General features: G+C 47.3%; 1 protein-coding gene across 1 annotated transcript in view; it reads left to right on the top strand.

Annotated features, from left to right (window-relative positions):
* The window catches only part of LOC110523515 (breakpoint cluster region protein), a 134,227-nt gene that overhangs the window by 61,212 nt on the left and 51,105 nt on the right, over positions 1–21,910 (top strand). Inside the window, exons 2-3 of the mRNA XM_036977154.1 lie at positions 15,300–15,484; positions 21,792–21,896. Of these exons, the coding sequence (XP_036833049.1) occupies positions 15,300–15,484; positions 21,792–21,896 (290 nt within the window). The remainder of the gene's footprint in view (positions 1–15,299; positions 15,485–21,791; positions 21,897–21,910) is intronic.

Here is a 21,910-nt window from a genome sequence, read left to right as displayed (position 1 = left end):
AGGCATCTCACGGTAGTCTCCTGCCCCCTCCCTAAAGGCCCCTCTCTCTCTCTCCCTCTTCCAACCCTCCTCTCTCTCTCTCTCTCTCTCTCTCTCTCACCCCTCCTCTCTCTCTCTCCCTCTTCCACCCCTCCTCTCTCCCTCTTCCACCCCTCCTCTCTCTCTCTCCCTCTTCCACCCCTCCTCTTTCTCTCTCTCTCTCCCTCTTACACACCTCCTCTCTCTCTCCCTCTTCCACCCCTCCTCTCTCCCTCTTACACCCCTCCTCTCTCTCTCTCCCTCTTACACCCCTCCTCTCTCTCTCTCTCTCTCTCTCTCCCTCTTATACCCCTCCTCTCTCTCTCCCTCTTCCACCCCTCCTCTCTCTCTCTCTCTCTCATCCACCCCTCCTCTCTCTCTCTCCCTCTTCCACCCCTCCTCTTTCTCTCTCTCTCCCTCTTCCACCCCTCCTCTCTCTCTCTCCCTCTTCCAACCCCCTCTCTCTCTCTCCCTCTTCCACCCCTCCTCTCTCTCTCCCTCTTCCACCCCTCCTCTCTCTCTCCCTCTTCCACCCCTCCTCTCTCTCTCTCTCTTTCACCCCTCCTCTCTCTCTCTCCCTCTTCCACCCCTCCTCTTTCTCTCTCTCTCTCTCTTTCTATGTCTACACTACAGGGACTGAGCTTGAGGCATTGATCGTTTCATTTGTGTGTTTTGGGGATATTGCCTTATAGGCCTTCAATATACAGGCAACCGTTCTCTTTTAAATCACACATACACAAGTAGAGATGAGGAAAAACACTTGAATACACATACACTGAGAATACAAAACATTAAGAACACCTGCTCTTTCCATGACATAGACTGATCAGGTGGATCCAGGGGAAAGCTATGATCCCTTATTGATGTCACCTGTTAAATCCACTTCAATCAGTGTGGAGGAAGGGGAGACAGGTTAAAGAAGGATTTTTAAGCGTTGAGACAATTGAGACATGGATTGTGTATGTGTGCCATTCAGAGGGTGAATGGGCGAGACAAAATATATAAGTGCCTTTGAACAGGGTATGATAGTAGGCGCCAGGCGCACCGGTTTGAGTGTGTCAAGAACTGCAGCGCTGCTGGGGTTTCCTTGCTCAACAGTTTTCTGTGTGTATCAAGAGTGATCCACCACCCGAAGGACATCCAGCCAACTTGACACAACTGTGGGAAGCATTGGAGTCAACATGGGCCAGCATCCCTGTAGAACGCATGGACCTTATAGAGTCCTTGCCCTGATGAATTGAGGTGGTTCTGAGGGCGAAAGGGGGGGGGGGGGGGGGGTTACAACTCAATATTAAGACGGTGTTCCCAATGTTTGGTATACTCAGTGTATGCGTGTGTGTATGCACGTACACGTGTTGGGACGTATGTGAGTTGGGAGAGATGTGTGTACATGAGAAAGAGAACAGTATGTCTGTCTGTGGAGAGGCCTCTTCACTTCGTTTCCAACTAGAATGATCTATAGACGATGGCCTTCCCAGACGCCAGCCTGTCTCTCATTCAGCTGGAGGAGAGTAGAGGTATATGCTTAGAAAAAAAGGTGTTACCGTTTCAAGTATCCTTTTGGGTTCCATGTAGAAATCTTTCTACTGAGAGTTCGACATGGAACCCAAAAGAGTTGTACCTGGAACCAGAAAGGGTTCTACCTGGAACCAAAATGGGTTCTCCTATAGGGACAGCCGAAAGAACCCTTTTGAAATCCTTTTTTCTAAGAGTGTAGAAGTGGAGGAGAAATAGAGGTGGAACAGTGAAGGGAAAGAAAGAGAGGATGGGTGTTTGTTCTGCTCCAGAGCTGCAGTGCAGAGGAGGCTTACAGAGGTCTCCTTCACACTCTAGTTACAGAGGTCTCCTTCACACTCTAGCTACAGAGGTCTCCTTCACGCTCTAGTTACAGAGGTCTCCTTCACACTCTAGTTACAGAGGTCTCCTTCACACTCTAGTTACAGAGGTCTCCTTCACACTCTAATTACAGAGGTCTCATTCACACTCTAGTTACAGAGGTCTCCTTCACACTCTAGTTACAGAGGTCTCCTTCACACTCTAGTTACAGAGGTCTCCTTCACACTCTAGTTACAGAGGTCTCCTTCGCACTCTAGTTACAGAGGTCTCCTTCGCACTCTAGTTACAGAGGTCTCCTTCACGCTCTAGTTACAGAGGTCTCCTTCACGCTCTAGTTACAGAGGGCTACTTCACGCTCTAGTTACAGAGGTCTCCTTCACGCTCTAGTGACAGAGGTTTCCTTCACACTCTAGTTACAGAGGTCTCCTTCACACTCTAGTTACAGAGGTCTCCTTCACACTCTAGTTACAGAGGTCTCCTTCACACTCTAGTTACAGAGGTCTCCTTCACACTCTAATTACAGAGGTCTCATTCACACTCTAGTTACAGAGGTCTCCTTCACACTCTAGTTACAGAGTGCTCCTTCACACTCTAGTTACAGAGGTCTCCTTCACACTCTAGTTACAGAGGTCTCCTTCGCACTCTAGTTACAGAGGTCTCCTTCACACTCTAGTTACAGAGGTCTCCTTCACGCTCTAGTTACAGAGGTCTCCTTCACGCTCTAGTTACAGAGGTCTCCTTCACGCTCTAGTTACAGAGGGCTACTTCACGCTCTAGTGACAGAGGTTTCCTTCACACTCTAGTTACAGAGGTCTCCTTCACACTCTAGTTACAGAGGTCTCCTTCACACTCTAGTTACAGAGGTCTCCTTCACACGCTAGTTACAGGGGCTCCTTCACACTAGTTACAGAGGTCTCCTTCACACTCTAGTTACAGAGGTCTCCTTCACACTCTAGTTACAGAGGCCTCCTTCACGCTCTAGTTACAGAGGTCTCCTTTGCACTCTAGTTACAGAGGTCTCCTTCACACTCTAGTTACAGAGGCCTCCTTCACACTCTAGTTACAGAGGGCTTCTTCACGCTCTAGTTACAGAGGTCTCCTTCACGCTCTAGTTACAGAGTGCTCCTTCACGCTCTAGTTACAGAGGGATACTTCACGCTCTAGTTACAGAGGTCTCCTTCACGCTCTAGTTACAGAGGTTTCCTTCACACTCTAGTTACAGAGGTCCCCTTCACGCTCTAATTACAGAGGTCTCCTTCACGCTCTAGTTACAGAGGTCTCCTTCACGCTCTAGTTACAGAGGTCTCCTTCACGCTCTAGTTACAGAGGTCTCTTTCACGCTCTAGTTACAGAGGTCTCCTTCATGCTCTAGTTACAGAGGTCTCCTTCACGCTCTAGTTACAGAGGTCTCCTTCACGCTCTAGTTACAGAGGTCTCCTTTACGCTCTAGTTACAGAGGTCTCCTTCGCGCTCTAGTTACAGAGGTCTCCTTCACACTCTAGTTACAGAGGTCTCCTTCACACTCTAGTTACAGAGGTCTCCTTCACACTCTAGTCACAGAGGTCTCCACACTCTAGTTACAGAGGTCTCCTTCACGCTCTAGTTACAGAGGTCTCCTTCACGCTCTAGTTACAAAGGGCTACTTCACGCTCTAGTTACAGAGGTCTCTTTCACGCTCTAGTGACAGAGGTTTCCTTCACACTCTAGTTACAGAGGTCTCCTTCACACTCTAGTTACAGAGGTCTCCTTCACACTCTAGTTACAGAGGTCTCCTTCACACGCTAGTTACAGGGGCTCCTTCACACTAGTTACAGAGGTCTCCTTCACACTCTAGTTACAGAGGCCTCCTTCACGCTCTAGTTACAGAGGTCTCCTTTGCACTCTAGTTACAGAGGTCTCCTTCACACTCTAGTTACAGAGGCCTCCTTCACACTCTAGTTACAGAGGGCTTCTTCACGCTCTAGTTACAGAGGTCTCCTTCACGCTCTAGTTACAGAGGTCTCCTTCACGCTCTAGTTACAGAGGTCTCCTTCACGCTCTAGTTACAGAGGTCTCCTTCACGCTCTAGTTACAGAGGTCTCTTTCACGCTCTAGTTACAGAGGTCTCCTTCATGCTCTAGTTACAGAGGTCTCCTTCACGCTCTAGTTACAGAGGTCTCCTTCACGCTCTAGTTACAGAGGTCTCCTTTACGCTCTAGTTACAGAGGTCTCCTTCGCGCTCTAGTTACAGAGGTCTCCTTCACACTCTAGTTACAGAGGTCTCCTTCACACTCTAGTCACAGAGGTCTCCACACTCTAGTTACAGAGGCCTCCTTCACGCTCTAGTTACAGAGGTCTTCTTCACGCTCTAGTTACAGAGGTCTCTTTCACGCTCTAGTTACAGAGGTCTCCTTCACGCTCTAGTTACAGAGGTCTCCTTCACGCTCTAGTTACAGAGGTCTCCTTCACGCTCTAGTTACAGAGGTCTCCTTCACGCTCTAGTTACAGAGGTCTCCTTCACGCTCTAGTTACAGAGGTCTCCTTCACGCTCTAGTTACAGAGGTCTCTTTCACGCTCTAGTTACAGAGGTCTCCTTCACGCTCTAGTTACAGAGGTCTCCTTCACGCTCTAGTTACAGAGTGCTCCTTCACGCTCTAGTTACAGAGGGATACTTCACGCTCTAGTTACAGAGGTCTCCTTCACGCTCTAGTTACAGAGGTTTCCTTCACACTCTAGTTACAGAGGTCCCCTTCACGCTCTAATTACAGAGGTCTCCTTCACGCTCTAGTTACAGAGGTCTCCTTCACGCTCTAGTTACAGAGGTCTCCTTCACGCTCTAGTTACAGAGGTCTCTTTCACGCTCTAGTTACAGAGGTCTCCTTCATGCTCTAGTTACAGAGGTCTCCTTCACGCTCTAGTTACAGAGGTCTCCTTCACGCTCTAGTTACAGAGGTCTCCTTTACGCTCTAGTTACAGAGGTCTCCTTCACACTCTAGTTACAGAGGTCTCCTTCACACTCTAGTTACAGAGGTCTCCTTCACACTCTAGTCACAGAGGTCTCCTTCACACTCTAGTCACAGAGGTCTCCACACTCTAGTTACAGAGGTCTCCTTCACGCTCTAGTTACAGAGGTCTCCTTCACGCTCTAGTTACAGAGGGCTACTTCACGCTCTAGTTACAGAAGTCTCCTTCACGCTCTAGTGACAGAGGTTTCCTTCAAACTCTAGTTACAGAGGTCTCCTTCACACTCTAGTTACAGAGGTCTCCTTCACACTCTAGTTACAGAGGTCTCCTTCACACGCTAGTTACAGGGGCTCCTTCACACTAGTTACAGAGGTCTCCTTCACACTCTAGTTACAGAGGTCTCCTTCACACTCTAGTTACAGAGGCCTCCTTCACGCTCTAGTTACAGAGGTCTCCTTTGCACTCTAGTTACAGAGGTCTCCTTCACACTCTAGTTACAGAGGCCTCCTTCACACTCTAGTTACAGAGGTCTCCTTCACGCTCTAGTTACAGAGGTCTCTTTCACGCTCTAGTTACAGAGGTCTCCTTCATGCTCTAGTTACAGAGGTCTCCTTCACGCTCTAGTTACAGAGGTCTCCTTCACGCTCTAGTTACAGAGGTCTCCTTTACGCTCTAGTTACAGAGGTCTCCTTCGCGCTCTAGTTACAGAGGTCTCCTTCACACTCTAGTTACAGAGGTCTCCTTCACACTCTAGTCACAGAGGTCTCCTTCACACTCTAGTCACAGAGGTCTCCACACTCTAGTTACAGAGGCCTCCTTCACGCTCTAGTTACAGAGGTCTTCTTCACGCTCTAGTTACAGAGGTCTCCTTCACGCTCTAGTTACAGAGGTCTCCTTCACGCTCTAGTTACAGAGGTCTCCTTCACGCTCTAGTTACAGAGGTCTCCTTCACGCTCTAGTTACAGAGGTCTCCTTCACGCTCTAGTTACAGAGGTCTCCTTCACGCTCTAGTTACAGAGGTCTCTTTCACACTCTAGTTACAGAGGTCTCCTTCACGCTCTAGTTACAGAGGTCTCCTTCACGCTCTAGTTACAGAGGTCTCCACACTCTAGTTACAGAGGTCTCCTTTACGCTCTAGTTACAGAGGTCTCCTTCGCGCTCTAGTTACAGAGGTCTCCTTCACACTCTAGTTACAGAGGTCTCCTTCACACTCTAGTTACAGAGGGATACTTCACGCTCTAGTTACAGAGGTCTCCTTCACGCTCTAGTTACAGAGGTTTCCTTCACACTCTAGTTACAGAGGTCCCCTTCACGCTCTAATTACAGAAGTCTCCTTCACGCTCTAGTTACAGAGGTCTCCTTCACGCTCTAGTTACAGAGGTCTCCTTCACGCTCTAGTTACAGAGGTCTCTTTCACGCTCTAGTTACAGAGGTCTCCTTCACGCTCTAGTTACAGAGGTCTCCTTCACGCTCTAGTTACAGAGGTCTCCTTCACGCTCTAGTTACAGAGGTCTCCTTCACGCTCTAGTTACAGAGGTCTCCTTCACGCTCTAGTTACAGAGGTCTCCTTCACGCTCTAGTTACAGAGGTCTCTTTCACGCTCTAGTTACAGAGGTCTCCTTCACGCTCTAGTTACAGAGGTCTCCTTCACGCTCTAGTTACAGAGGTCTCCTTCACGCTCTAGTTACAGAGGTCTCCTTCACGCTCTAGTTACAGAGGTCTCCTTCACACTCTAGTTACAGAGGTCCCCTTCACGCTCTAATTACAGAAGTCTCCTTCACGCTCTAGTTACAGAGGTCTCCTTCACGCTCTAGTTACAGAGGTCTCCTTCACGCTCTAGTTACAGAGGTCTCTTTCACGCTCTAGTTACAGAGGTCTCCTTCACGCTCTAGTTACAGAGGTCTCCTTCACGCTCTAGTTACAGAGGTCTCCTTCACGCTCTAGTTACAGAGGTCTCCTTCACGCTCTAGTTACAGAGGTCTCCTTCACGCTCTAGTTACAGAGGTCTCCTTCACGCTCTAGTTACAGAGGTCTCTTTCACGCTCTAGTTACAGAGGTCTCCTTCACGCTCTAGTTACAGAGGTCTCCTTCACGCTCTAGTTACAGAGGTCTCCTTCACGCTCTAGTTACAGAGGTCTCCTTCACGCTCTAGTTACAGAGGTCTCCTTTACGCTCTAGTTACAGAGGTCTCCTTCGCGCTCTAGTTACAGAGGCCTCCTTCACACTCTAGTTACAGAAGTCTCCTTCACACTCTAGTTACAGAGGCCTCCTTCACGCTCTAGTTACAGAGGTCTCCTTCGCACTCTAGTTACAGAGGTCTCCACACTCTAGTTACAGAGGCCTCCTTCACACTCTAGTTACAGAGGTCTCCACACTCTAGTTACAGAGGCCTCCTTCACACTCTAGTTACAGAGGTCTTCTTCACGCTCTAGTTACAGAGGTCTCCTTCACGCTCTAGTTACAGAGGTCTCCTTCACGCTCTAGTTACAGAGGTCTCCTTCACGCTCTAGTTACAGAGGTCTCCTTCACGCTCTAGTTACAGAGGTCTCCTTCACACTCTAGTTACAGAGGCCTCCTTCACGCTCTAGTTACAGAGGTCTCCTTCGCACTCTAGTTACAGAGGTCTCCTTCACACTCTAGTTACAGAGGTCTCCTTCACGCTCTAGTTACAGAGGTCTCCTTCACACTCTAGTTACAGAGGTCTCCTTCACACTGTAGTTACAGAGGTCTCCTTCACGCTCTAGTTACCGTGGGTCTCCTTCACAATCTAGTTACAGAGGGCTCCTTCACACTCTAGTTACAGTGGGTCTCCTTCACAATCTAGTTACAGAGGGCTCCTTCACACTCTAGTTACAGATGTCTCCTTCACACTCTAGTTACAGAGGTCTCCTTCACACTGTAGTTACAGAGGTCTCCTTCACGCTCTATTTACAGTGGGTCTCCTTCACAATCTAGTTACAGAGGGCTCCTTCACACTCTAGTTACAGAGGTCTCCTTCACACTCTAGTTACAGAGGTCTCCTACACACTAGAGGTCAACCGATTAATCAGAACGGACGATTAATTAGGGCCGATTTCAAGTTTTCATAACAATCGGAAATCGGTATTTTTGGACGCCGATTTTGCCGATTAAAAAAAAAAATGTATTAATATTTTTACAACTTTATTTAACGAGGTAGTCAGTTAAGAACACATTCTTACTTTCAATGACGGCCTAGGAACGGTGGGTTAACTGCCTTGTTCAGGGGCAGAACGACAGATTTTTATATTGTCAGCTCAGGGATTCAATCTTGCAACCTTACGGTTAACTAGTCCAACGCTCTAACCACCTGCCTCACGAGGAGCCTGCCTGTTACGCAAATGCAGTAAGAAGCCAAGGTAAGTTGCTAGCTAGCATTAAACGTATCTTATAAAAAACAATCAATCAATTATAATCAATAGTTATAACTACACATGGTTGATGATATTACTAGTTTATCTAGCGTATCCTGCATTGCATATAATCGATGCGGTGCGCATTCGCGAAAAAGGACTGTCGTTGCTCCAACGTGTACCTAACCATAAACATCAATGCCTTTCTTAAAATCAATACACAGAAGTATATATTTTTAAACCTGCATATTTAGCTAAAATACATCCAGGTTAGCAATATTAACCAGGTGAAATTGTGTCACTTCTCTTGCGTTCAATGCACACAGAGTCAGGGTATATGCAACAGTTTGGGCTGCCTGGCTCATTGCGAACTAATTTGCCAGAATGTTACGTAATTATGACAAAACATTGAAGGGTGTGCAATGTAACAGCAATATTTAGACTTAGGGATGCCATCAGTTGGCGATGGTTGGATTGTCCTCTGCCAATAGCTCCAGGAAGAACATAAGTGGACTTTTTGAGAGATGGGGAGATGGGGGCAGGGGCTTGTGCGTGAGTATGTGTGTGTATTATTGATGGTGGATCCCTTGCCAGCGGGGACTGTTGGGGGAATTAGAGAGGAGAGGAGGTTTGGAAGGAAGCGTGAGCCTGGGTGTGTATTATTGATGGTGGATCCCTTGCCAGCGGGGACTGTTGGGGGAATTAGAGAGGAGAGGAGGTTTGGAAGGAAGCGTGAGCCTGGGTGTGTATTATTGATGGTGGATCCCTTGCCAGCGGGGACTGTTGGGGGAATTAGAGAGGAGAGGAGGTTTGGAAGGAAGCGTGAGCCTGGGTGTGTATTATTGATGGTGGATCCCTTGCCAGCGGGGACTGTTGGGGGAATTAGAGAGGAGAGGAGGTTTGGAAGGAAGCGTGAGCCTGGGTGTGTATTATTGATGGTGGATCCCTTGCCAGCGGGGACTGTTGGGGGAATTAGAGAGGAGAGGAGGTTTGGAAGGAAGCGTGAGCCTGGGTGTGACCAGAATGAGTATGGTTGCAGCTGTGGAGCCTGCCAGGAGACAAATGGAGGATCTGTTCAGAAAGAGAAAGAGACTGACTCACTGGGCTAGAAGGGCTGTTACTGTACTGTAGACCCTGTCTGGGCTAGAGGGGTTGTTACTGTACTGTAGACCCTGTCTGGGCTAGAGGGGCTGTTACTGTACTGTAGACCCTGTCTGGGCTAGAGGGGCTGTTACTGTACTGTAGACCCTGTCTGGGCTAGAGGGGCTGTTACTGTACTGTAGACCCTGTCTGGGCTAGAGGGGCTGTTACTGTACTGTAGACCCTGTCTGGGCTAGAGGGGTTGTTACTGTACTGTAGACCCTGTCTGGGCTAGAGGGGTTGTTACTGTACTGTAGACCCTGTCTGGGCTAGAGGGGTTGTTACTGTACTGTAGACCCTGTCTGGGCTAGAGGGGCTGTTACTGTACTGTAGACCCTGTCTGGGCTAGAGGGGTTGTTACTGTACTGTAGACCCTGTCTGGGCTAGAGGGGCTGTTACTGTACTGTAGACCCTGTCTGGGCTAGAGGGGTTGTTACTGTACTGTAGACCCTGTCTGGGCTAGAGGGGTTGTTACTGTACTGTAGACCCTGTCTGGGCTAGAGGGGTTGTTACTGTACTGTAGACCCTGTCTGGGCTAGAGGGGTTGTTACTGTACTGTAGACCCTGTCTGGGCTAGAGGGGTTGTTACTGTACTGTAGACCCTGTCTGGGCTAGAGGGGCTGTTACTGTACTGTAGACCCTGTCTGGGCTAGAGGGGCTGTTACTGTACTGTAGACCCTGTCTGGGCTAGAGGGGTTGTTACTGTACTGTAGACCCTGTCTGGGCTAGAGGGGCTGTTACTGTACTGTAGACCATGTCTGGGCTAGAGGGGTTGTTACTGTACTGTAGACCCTGTCTGGGCTAGAGGGGCTGTTACTGTACTGTAGACCCTGTCTGGGCTAGAGGGGTTGTTACTGTACTGTAGACCCTGTCTGGGCTAGAGGGGCTGTTACTGTACTGTAGACCCTGTCTGGGCTAGAGGGGTTGTTACTGTACTGTAGACCCTGTCTGGGCTAGAGGGGCTGTTACTGTACTGTAGACCCTGTCTGGGCTAGAGGGGCTGTTACTGTACTGTAGACCCTGTCTGGGCTAGAGGGGCTGTTACTGTACTGTAGACCCTGTCTGGGCTAGAGGGGTTGTTACTGTACTGTAGACCCTGTCTGGGCTAGAGGGGTTGTTACTGTACTGTAGACCCTGTCTGGGCTAGAGGGGTTGTTACTGTACTGTAGACCCTGTCTGGGCTAGAGGGGCTGTTACTGTACTGTAGACCCTGTCTGGGCTAGAGGGGTTGTTACTGTACTGTAGACCCTGTCTGGGCTAGAGGGGTTGTTACTGTACTGTAGACCCTGTCTGGGCTAGAGGGGTTGTTACTGTACTGTAGACCCTGTCTGGGCTAGAGGGGTTGTTACTGTACTGTAGACCCTGTCTGGGCTAGAGGGGTTGTTACTGTACTGTAGACCCTGTCTGGGCTAGAGGGGTTGTTACTGTACTGTAGACCCTGTCTGGGCTAGAGGGGTTGTTACTGTACTGTAGACCCTGTCTGGGCTAGAGGGGCTGTTACTGTACTGTAGACCCTGTCTGGGCTAGAGGGGCTGTTACTGTACTGTAGACCCTGTCTGGGCTAGAGGGGTTGTTACTGTACTGTAGACCCTGTCTGGGCTAGAGGGGCTGTTACTGTACTGTAGACCATGTCTGGGCTAGAGGGGTTGTTACTGTACTGTAGACCCTGTCTGGGCTAGAGGGGCTGTTACTGTACTGTAGACCCTGTCTGGGCTAGAGGGGTTGTTACTGTACTGTAGACCCTGTCTGGGCTAGAGGGGCTGTTACTGTACTGTAGACCCTGCCTGGGCTAGAGGGGTTGTTACTGTACTGTAGACCCTGTCTGGGCTAGAGGGGCTGTTACTGTACTGTAGACCCTGTCTGGGCTAGAGGGGCTGTTACTGTACTGTAGACCCTGTCTGGGCTAGAGGGGCTGTTACTGTACTGTAGACCCTGTCTGGGCTAGAGGGGTTGTTACTGTACTGTAGACCCTGTCTGGGCTAGAGGGGTTGTTACTGTACTGTAGACCCTGTCTGGGCTAGAGGGGTTGTTACTGTACTGTAGACCTATCTGGGCTAGAGGGGCTGTTACTGTACTGTAGACCCTGTCTGGGCTAGAGGGGCTGTTACTGTACTGTAGACCCTGTCTGGGCTAGAGGGGCTGTTACTGTACTGTAGACCCTGTCTGGGCTAGAGGGGCTGTTACTGTACTGTAGACCCTGTCTGGGCTAGAGGGGCTGTTACTGTACTGTAGACCCTGCCTGGGCTAGAGGGGCTGTTACTGTACTGTAGACCCTGTCTGGGCTAGAGGGGCTGTTACTGTACTGTAGACCCTGTCTGGGCTAGAGGGGCTGTTACTGTACTGTAGACCCTGTCTGGGCTAGAGGGGCTGTCTTAGAGATACTGTGTTCCCTGCATCCAGCACCTATAGCACAATGCCCTCACAGCTGATCTGTTACTGTACTGTAGACCCTGTGTGGGCTAGAGGGGCTGTCTTAGAGATACTGTGTTCCCTGCAGCCAGCACCTATAGCACAGTGCCCTCACAGCTGACCTGTTACTGTACTGTAGACCCTGTGTGGGCTAGAGGGGCTGTCTTAGAGATAATGTGTTCCCTACAGCCAGCACCTATAGCACAGTGCCCTCACAGCTGACCTGTAACTGTACTGTAGACCCTGTGTGGGCTAGAGGGGCTGTCTTAGAGATAGTGTGTTCCCTGCAGCCAGCACCTATAGCACAGTGCCCTCACAGCTGACCTGTTACTGTACTGTAGACCCTGTGTGGGCTAGAGGGGCTGTCTTAGAGATAGTGTGTTCCCTACAGCCAGCACCTATAGCACAGTGCCCTCACAGCTGACCTGTAACTGTACTGTAGACCCTGTGTGGGCTAGAGGGGCTGTCTTAGAGATAGTGTGTTCCCTGCAGCCAGCACCTATAGCACAGTGCCCTCACAGCTGACCTGTTACTGTACTGTAGACCCTGTGTGGGCTAGAGGGGCTGTCTTAGAGATAGTGTGTTCCCTACAGCCAGCACCTATAGCACAGTGCCCTCACAGCTGACCTGTAACTGTACTGTAGACCCTGTGTGGGCTAGAGGGGCTGTCTTAGAGATAGTGTGTTCCCTGCAGCCAGCACCTATAGCACAATGCCCTCACAGCTGATCTGTTACTACCGTATGATGTCTCATCCCTCCTTACTGGAAAATACACACAAGCTCTGAGGCCCTAGGCATACAATTAGTCTAGAATCATACCAGACACTGATACAGACCTGTACACTACACTTGCTTAGCATAAATGAGGGAAATACCTCCCAGGTTGACCTAGTTCATGTATACTGAATATACTGTGTAAGCCTTTGAATCTTGAGTGGTTGTACTTTAGTCCTAAATCAATATAAACAATGATGTTACTCTTAACGTGCCTTTTTGCCTTGTTTGCCCCTCCACCACTAGATCTCCCTTTTGCTGCAGTTAGATAGATACAGAGTGGTCTTTTATGGTCTTGTAAGCAGTATTGGTTGTGGCTACTACTTTACTCTACACAGACTCTGAGTGTTCCTATGGTGCACACTTTGGTGATGGATACTTTGGTAGTGTCTATCTATGGAGAGACTGTCTTAATGGCCCTTGGCATGGGGCACCGAGCAGACACCTGGCAGGCAGTGTACCCATCCTCAGACAGTCCCTCAGTTGTCCCCTGGCCTCACCTGGCATGGCCTGCTAGCATGCTCCGCAGGACGGTTGGCAGCAGCGGCACGGTCACTATGGGCAGTAGGCCTTGGGTACAGTGGGCAGTGGGCACACAGACAGACAGAGGGGAGAGAGAGAGAAATGGCTTTAAAACCATGAGTAAGGAAATAGAAAAATGTCACACACAGTATGTCAGTGTGGAGGTTTTTAGGTAAAAAACAATACTGTAAAATCACCAGGAATTCACCCAAAAATTAGTTGAATTAGAAATATGTTTGCAAGTTTTCCCACGAAATCAAGGTGTAAAATGATTGTTCTTTTCAAATTCAATCTATTGTTTGGCCCCCGACCGTCCACTCAGTCCCTGGCTGCCGTTTCCAGTGGAGGGAGGTTGAGCTCATGTACAGTGCCTTGCGAAAGTATTCGGCCCCCTTGAACTTTGCGACCTTTTGCCACATTTCAGGCTTCAAACATAAAGATATAAAACTGTATTTTTTTGTGAAGAATCAACAACAAGTGGGACACAATCATGAAGTGGAACGACATTTATTGGATATTTCAAACTTTTTTAACAAATCAAAAACTGAAAAATTGGGCGTGCAAAATTATTCAGCCCCTTTCAGTGCAGCAAACTCTCTCCAGAAGTTCAGTGAGGATCTCTGAATGATCCAATGTTGACCTAAATGACTAATGATGATAAATACAATCCACCTGTGTGTAATCAAGTCTCCGTATAAATGCACCTGCACTGTGATAGTCTCAGAGGTCCGTTAAAAGCGCAGAGAGCATCATGAAGAACAAGGAACACACCAGGCAGGTCCGAGATACTGTTGTGAAGAAGTTTAAAGCCGGATTTGGATACAAAAAGATTAACCAAGCTTTAAACATCCCAAGGAGCACTGTGCAAGCGATAATATTGAAATGGAAGGAGTATCAGACCACTGCAAATCTACCAAGACCTGGCCGTCCCTCTAAACTTTCAGCTCATACAAGGAGAAGACTGATCAGAGATGCAGCCAAGAGGCCCATGATCACTCTGGATGAACTGCAGAGATCTACAGCTGAGGTGGGAGACTCTGTCCATAGGACAACAATCAGTCGTATATACACAAATCTGGCCTTTATGGAAGAGTGGCAAGAAGAAAGCCATTTCTTAAAGATATCCATAAAAAGTGTCGTTTAAAGTTTGCCACAAGCCACCTGGGAGACACACCAAACATGTGGAAGAAGGTGCTCTGGTCAGATGAAACCAAAATTAAACTTTTTGGCAACAATGCAAAACGTTATGTTTGGCGTAAAAGCAACACAGCTCATCACACTGAACACACCATCCCCACTGTCAAACATGGTGGTGGCAGCATCATGGTTTGGGCCTGCTTTTCTTCAGCAGGGACAGGGAAGATGGTTAAAATTTATGGGAAGATGGATGGAGCCAAATACAGGACCATTCTGGAAGAAAACCTGATGGAGTCTGCAAAAGACCTGAGACTGGGACGGAGATTTGTCTTCCAACAAGACAATGATCCAAAACATAAAGCAAAATCTACAATGGAATGGTTCAAAAATAAACATATCCAGGTGTTAGAATGGCCAAGTCAAAGTCCAGACCTGAATCCAATCGATAATCTGTGGAAAGAACTGAAAACTGCTGTTCACAAATGCTCTCCATCCAACCTCACTGAGCTCGAGCTGTTTTGCAAGGAGGAATGGGAAAAAAATTCAGACTCTCGATGTGCAAAACTGATAGAGACATACCCCAAGCGACTTACAGCTGTAATCGCAGCAAAAGGTGGCGCTACAAAGTATTAACTTAAGGGGGCTGAATAATTTTGCACGCCCAATTTTTCAGTTTTTGATTTGTTAAAAAAGTTTGAAATATCCAATAAATGTCGTTCCACTTCATGATTGTGTCCCACTTGTTGTTGATTCTTCACAAAAAAATACAGTTGTATATCTTTATGTTTGAAGCCTGAAATGTGGCAAAAGGTCGCAAAGTTCAAGGGGGCCGAATACTTTCGCATGGCACTGTAAATGCAGACACAATGCTTACTGTGTGGTGTGAACTTGAGAGAGTAAAACGTCCATCCTGTCAGAGTCAGAACACATGAACCATGGACAGCTCTCTTTGGGGGTTGACCAAAAGGTCAATGACATTGTGACACGGATGCCCCCACCCCCCCAGCATTACACACACACTTCCCAGAACTCTCCACTGTACTCATCCTCCTGGTCTTGAAGGGATTTAGACTAGAAACAGAAATATCTATTCCAGGATAGTTACCCTTATACTCAACAACATGATCACAAATGCTTTGTCATTCACAGATGGTCCATTCACGGGGACCCCTCCCACTTACGGGTACGATGCGGACCGTGCGGAAGAGCAGAGGCGCCACCATGACATCCTGCCCTACATCGACGATTCGCCCTCCTCTTCGCCACACCTCAGCTCCAAGAGCCGTAGCAGCCGAGACACCCTCTCCTCCGGATCCCTTGAGTCCTCCAAGTCGGTGAGTCCCCCCCCCCCCCGTTTAGTCTTTGTCACAAAGGTAACCTCCCAATCACCCCAGGAAGCTCCTCATATCTCTCCTACTCTGTTCTATCACCTCTGGCCCTCCATCACAGCCTGCCATGAAGAAACATAGACACTTATCTCTGAAGCCTCGTTCTCCTCATAGGTTACCATGAAGAGAGAACCCCCCCCCCCCCTCCAATCGATCTATAGTATAATAGCTTATTATCTTCATCAATAAGCCATACTACCTTAGTGACATTATATTGCCATTTTTGTAATGGGATTACCTTGCGATAGGTGTGTGTGTGTACACCTCACTGATTGGGTTAGACTGGTGCTATGTTAGTGTGTGTTGTTGTAAATGCACCATACTGCAGTGTCTCTCTCCTTGGAGGAAGTAATCACATCACTGTACTACAGTCTCTCTCTCCTGGAGGAAGTAATCACATCACTGTACTGCAGTGTCTCTCTCCTGGAGGAAGTAATCACATCACTGTACTGCAGTCTCTCTCTCCTGGAGGAAGTAATCACATCAGTGGTAATAAAGTAAGGCCTGTGACCCACCCCTGCATCGCCTCAGTAGCAGACAGAGTGCTTGTCAAATTGATTGATGGTTGAATCTGCCAATAAATGGGGAGTCCCTGGGCGGTTTTAATAAGCATACACAGACACACACACACTCTCACTGTACACAAAGTGTGATGGATTTGGTATTGCAGGGATTGAGTGACATTTGCTGACCAAACTCCTGTATTTAGAGGCCCACTCCTTGAGTAAACTCCTGTATTTAGAGACCCACTCCCTGAGTAAACTCCTGTATTTAGAGGCCCACTCCCTGAGTAAACTCCTGTATTTAGAGGCCCACTCCCTGAGTAAACTCCTGTATTTAGAGACCCACTCCCTGACTAAACTCCAGTATTTAGAGACCCACTCCCTGAGTAAACTCCTGTATTTAGAGACCCACTCCCCGAGTAAACTCCTGTATTTAGAGGCCCACTCCCTGAGTAAAATCCTATATTTAGAGTCCCATTCCCTGAGTAAACTCCTGTATTTAGAGACCCACTCCCTGAGTAAACTCCTGTATTTAGAGTCCACTCCCTGAGTAAACTCCTGTATTTAGAGTCCACTCCCTGAGTAAACTCCTGTATTTAGAGACCCACTCCCTGAGTAAACTCCTGTATTTAGAGGCCCACTCCCTGAGTAAACTCCTGTATTTAGAGGCCCACTCCCTGAGTAAACTCCTGTATTTAGAGGCCCACTCCCTGAGTAAACTCCTGTATTTAGAGGCCCACTCCCTGAGTAAACTCCTGTATTTAGAGGCCCACTCCCTGAGTAAACTCCTGTATTTAGAGGCCCACTCCCTGAGTAAACTCCTGTATTTAGAGACCCACTCCCTGAGTAAACTCCTGTATTTAGAGGCCCATTCCCTGTGTAAACTCCTGTATTTAGAGGCCCACTCCCTGAGTAAACTCCTGTATTTAGAGACCCACTCCCTGAGTAAACTCCTGTATTTAGAGGCCCACTCCCTGAGTAAACTCCTGTATTTAGAGACCCACTCCCTGAGTAAACTCCTGTATTTAGAGACCCACTCCCTGAGTAAACTCCTGTATTTAGAGACCCACTCCCTGAGTAAACTCCTGTATTTAGAGACCCACTCCCTGAGTAAACTCCTGTATTTAGAGGCCCACTCCCTGAGTAAACTCCTGTATTTAGAGGCTCACTCCCTGAGTAAACCTGTTACTGTAGTGTTAGCAGAGAGAGAGCTCCAGCTATTTTTTATATATATTTTTAATTTATTTGTGGGGATTTATTTAACCTTTTTTTTAACTAGGCAAGCTAAAAATATTGCAGTCAAAATCCATACAGCAGCACCACACATAGACAGATTTGTGCACACTGTTGTTTTTCAGTAGTCGCCTCCAAAATGCAATGATGTCCGTCTGTCACATTCTGACCTTTATTTCCTTTGTTTTGTCTTTATTTTGTATGGTCAGGGCGGGAGTTGGGGTGGGCAGTCTATGTTTTGTGTTTCTATGTTTTCTATGGCCTAGTATGGTTCTCAATCAGAGGCAGGTGTTGTTAGTTGTCTCTGATTCAGAATCATACTTAGTTTGGGTTTCACTGTTGGTAGGTGGGTGTTTGTTTCCGTGTCTGTCGCCACACGGTACTGTTTCGGTTTGGTTATTCACATCATCGTTTATTGTTTTTGTATTCTTAGTGTTCAGTTTGTTTTTTAAAATAAACATTATGGACACTTACCACGCCGCATCTTGGTCCGATCCTTACTCCTCTTCAGATGAAGAGGAGGAAATCTGCCGTTACACCGTCCTTGATACCCCCCCTCCGTCCTTGATACCCCCGGGTTCAGCAGCTCGCCCACACTGCAGAGTGAGTCACCACCGTTTGATCCTGCTATCTCCCCCAGAGTCTTGCAAAGTATTACAGTACAATAACTCACTCCTTTAGAGAACAAGATTATTCAGAGATGTTAAGATTTCACATTACACCAAGTGTTTTGGGAACAGAGCGAAGAGAGAGAGAAGAGAAACGGTCTGCTTAACGCTTCAGTGATAGAGAGAGGGATGATGTTGATGTTCAGAAGAAATGTGAGAAATGAAAGTGAACAGGAGTTATATAAAACGAGACAAGCTTCTCCGCCCACGATCGCCTCCTACCTGGCTTTGAATGTTTCTCTCAATGTCCTCAGTTATTAGGCCATCTTCTTACATACACGATAATAACTGTTGGTATGCCTTACGGTGTATTTCCACAGCGCAATTAGACTTAGACCTACTTAAACAAATCAGTAGTGACCATGAATCCATCCATGTGGTATTTAGCTTGTGTTAAGAATGATACATGAAGTCAAGGTACACACAGTTACTATAGACTGACTTTGGGTGCGTGCTTCCCATATAGATTTGTTTACTATGCATGCACGCAAACACACACCACACGCACACCCACACACGCACGCATGCACACACACACGCACAGTGTTGGAGTGATCAGTTGAGTTATAGGCCCAGGACCAGACTCCCTCAGTCTCTACACATCTGAATTCTGAGAGGGGCTCATTAGTTGTTGCTACGGCGATAAATAAAAGATGATAGTCTGGAGATGCGAGGGGCCCCCTGAGGAGGAGAGTTGAGTCTGGGGCTGAGCAATGAATGAATACACACTTGCTTACCTCCACAATGGAAACGTTGGCTGGCTGGGCCCATTATATCTCTGAGAGGTTTCACATTCATTTTTCTCTTTCATTCACTTTTATCTGATCATTTCTGTTATCAAGCAGTGTCCCTCAGGCTTTTGCCCTGTCTGGCCTCCAGAGTTAGATAAAGATTCAACGCAGATCAGAAAAATATTAGATTCAATCTGTGGATCTTCTTCAGGTGAGATCGGTGGTCTGTCACCTGTCAGACATGTAGCTGTTCCAAACATCCAACGCGTACATACTGTTGTCACTTAGAAAGGCTTCATATTCTCTTCTCTTCTAACACTCTACTCTAGTATGGAAGCAGAAACGGCTTGTTGTATAAGAACCAAGAAGCAGAGCGATGCACAGCACAGACATATGGGTAATGGAGTCCACAGCACAGACATATGGGTAATGGAGTCCACAGCACAGACATATGGGTAATGGAGTCCACAGCACAGACATATGGGTAATGGAGTCCACAGCACAGACCTCTAGGTAATGGATTCCATCAGTGAGTCGGGACCCCTGTAGTTCCACTGAGACTCTTACTGACATCTGCTGCTTCCACTACCTGTTCAGTGGCCACGGAGGCAGGAGTTTAAGGCTCATTTACCCCCCCTTAAACACACAGCCTGCATTTCTACATGTGGGGACTTATTATTTCTCCTATGGCATTTGTAAATAAATCGTTTTTCCACTCTCTCTCTCTCACTGTCTGACGATATAGGGCACCTTGTAGTGCGCCCATCTGGCATGGGGAAACACACAGACAGACACACAGACAGACACACATACCTGAGGGAGCATTGTGTTTACCCCTCCCTCCCTCCACTCAGTGTCTCTCTTTCCAAGGAGCCCCAGGTTGTGCTCTGAAATAGCTGGGTACAGATAGCTTTAGTTCAGCTTATTGAACCAGACGTCTGGGTTGGATATCCCAGACCCAGGAGAGGACCTGCCTACCTGGCCCAGCCATGGCCTGCTCTGCTCTCTGTCTCTCATCTCCTCTGTCTTGTAGCCTGAGGGTTAGCTACACCTCCTGCCATGCCTGTCCTCTGTCTTGGCCATTTTAAGAGACCAACCTACATCCCATGGGAAATACTGACTGTCAGTTATTTTAGGTTCCTTGGTTAGGCTAGACGACCCAAAGATTTCCGTTGGCCGCATGTTGAATGTTGTTACTCTCTAGTGAGGTTTGGTTGTCCTGGAAGAATGTGAGAACAATGGCTTCTTTAAAAACAAAGCTGCATTTACAGGAGCAATTAGGGTTAATTGCCTTGCTCAAGGGCACATTGACAGATGGGGAAAAAAAAAAAAAAAAAAAAGTTACCCCTTTTTCATGGTATCCAATTGATAGTAGTTACTGTCTTGTCTCATCGCTGCAACTCCCGTACGGACTCAGGAGAGGCGAATATCGAGAGCCGTGCGTCCTCCGAAACACGACCCAACCAAGCCGCACTGCTTCTTGACACAACGCACATCCAACCCGGAAGCCAGCCGCACCAATGTGTCGGAGGAAACACCGTACACCTGGCGACCTGGTTAGCGCGCACTGCGCCCGGCCCGCCACAGGAGTCGCTAGTGCGCGATGAGACAAGGATGTCCCTGCCGGCCAAACCCTCTCTAACCTGGACAACGCTAGGCCAATTGTGCGCCGCCCCATGGGCCTCCCGGTCGCGGCCGGCTGCGACAGAGCCTGGTCTCGAACCCAGAGTCTCTGGTGGCACAGCTAACACTGTGATGCAGTGCCTTAGACCACTGCACCACTATGGAGGCCATCAACAGATTTTATACCTAGTCGACTCGGGGATTTGAACCAGGGCCCTTTCTGGTTACTGGCCCAATGCTCTTAACCACTAGGCTTCCTGTATTTTAGACCACAGTGTTTATTAACTACAGAGCCTTCAGAAAGTATTCACACCCCTTGACCTTTTCCACATGTTGTTGTTGTTACAGCCTGAATTTAAAAATGATACTTTATTTATTTTTTCAAAGTGGAATTATGTTTTTCAACATTTTTACTAATTAATAAAAAATGTAAAGCTGAAATGTCTTGAGTCAATAAGTATTCAACCCCTTTGTTTATGGCAAGCCTAACGTTAAGGAGTAAAAATGTGCTTAGCAAATCACATAATAAGTTGCATGGACTCACTCTGTGTGCAATAAAAGTGATTTTTGAATGACTACCTCATCTCTGTACCCCACACATACAATTATCTGTAAAGTCGATCAGTCGAGCAGTGCATTTCAAATACAGATTTAACCACAAAGACCAGGGAGGTTTGCATCCTGTTTGCAACAAGGCACTAAAGTAATACTGCAAAAAATGTGATAAAGCATTTCACTTTTTTGTCCTTAATATGAAGTGTTATGTTTGGGGCAAATCCAATACAACACATTACTGAGTACCACTCTCTATATGGAGCTAAGCACAGGCAAAATCCAAGAGGAAAACCTGATTCAGTCTGCTTTCCACCAGACACTGGGAGATGAATTCACCTTTCAGCAGGACAATAACTTAAAATACAAGGACAAATCTACACTGGAGTGACTTACCAAGAAGACAGTGAATGTTCCTGAGTGGTCAAGTTACAGTTTTGACTTAAATCTGCTTGAAAATCTACAGTAAGACCTGAAAAATGGTTGTCTAGCAATGATCAACAACCAATATGACAGAGCATGAAGAATTTTCGAAATAATAATGGGCAAATATTGTACAATCCAGGTGTGCAAAGTTCTTAGAAACCTACCCAGAAAGGTTCACGACTGTAATCACTGCCTAAGGTGATTCTAACTTTTGTAAATTAGATATTTTTGTATTTCTTTTTCAATAAATTTGCAAACATTTCTAAAAACATGTTTTCACTTTGTCATTATGGGGTTTTGTGTGTAGGTTTTTAAAAATTTTTTTTTAGCCATTTTGAATTCTGGCTGTAACAAGTCAATAAGTCAAGGAGTATAAATACTTTCTGAAGGCCCTGTAAAGATCCTCTTTCTACCCACTACTTTGTTGTCATCAGACTAATGGTCATGTTTTGTTTGCATTGTCTGTACAGTACTTGTGTGTGCAATTTTTCATAGTCGTTTCCTGTGTTTGTTGCAGACGGAGTTGGACCTAGAGAAAGGCCTGGAGATGAGGAAGTGGGTTCTGTCTGGGATCCTAGCCAGCGAGGAGACCTACCTAAGCCACCTGGAGGCACTGCTACTGGTGAGAAGCTGGAA

Source organism: Oncorhynchus mykiss, chromosome 5 (assembly GCF_013265735.2).
Source record: "Oncorhynchus mykiss isolate Arlee chromosome 5, USDA_OmykA_1.1, whole genome shotgun sequence".
Taxonomy (NCBI): Eukaryota; Metazoa; Chordata; class Actinopteri; order Salmoniformes; family Salmonidae; genus Oncorhynchus; species Oncorhynchus mykiss.
This window is presented reverse-complemented; position numbering and strand designations above follow the sequence as displayed.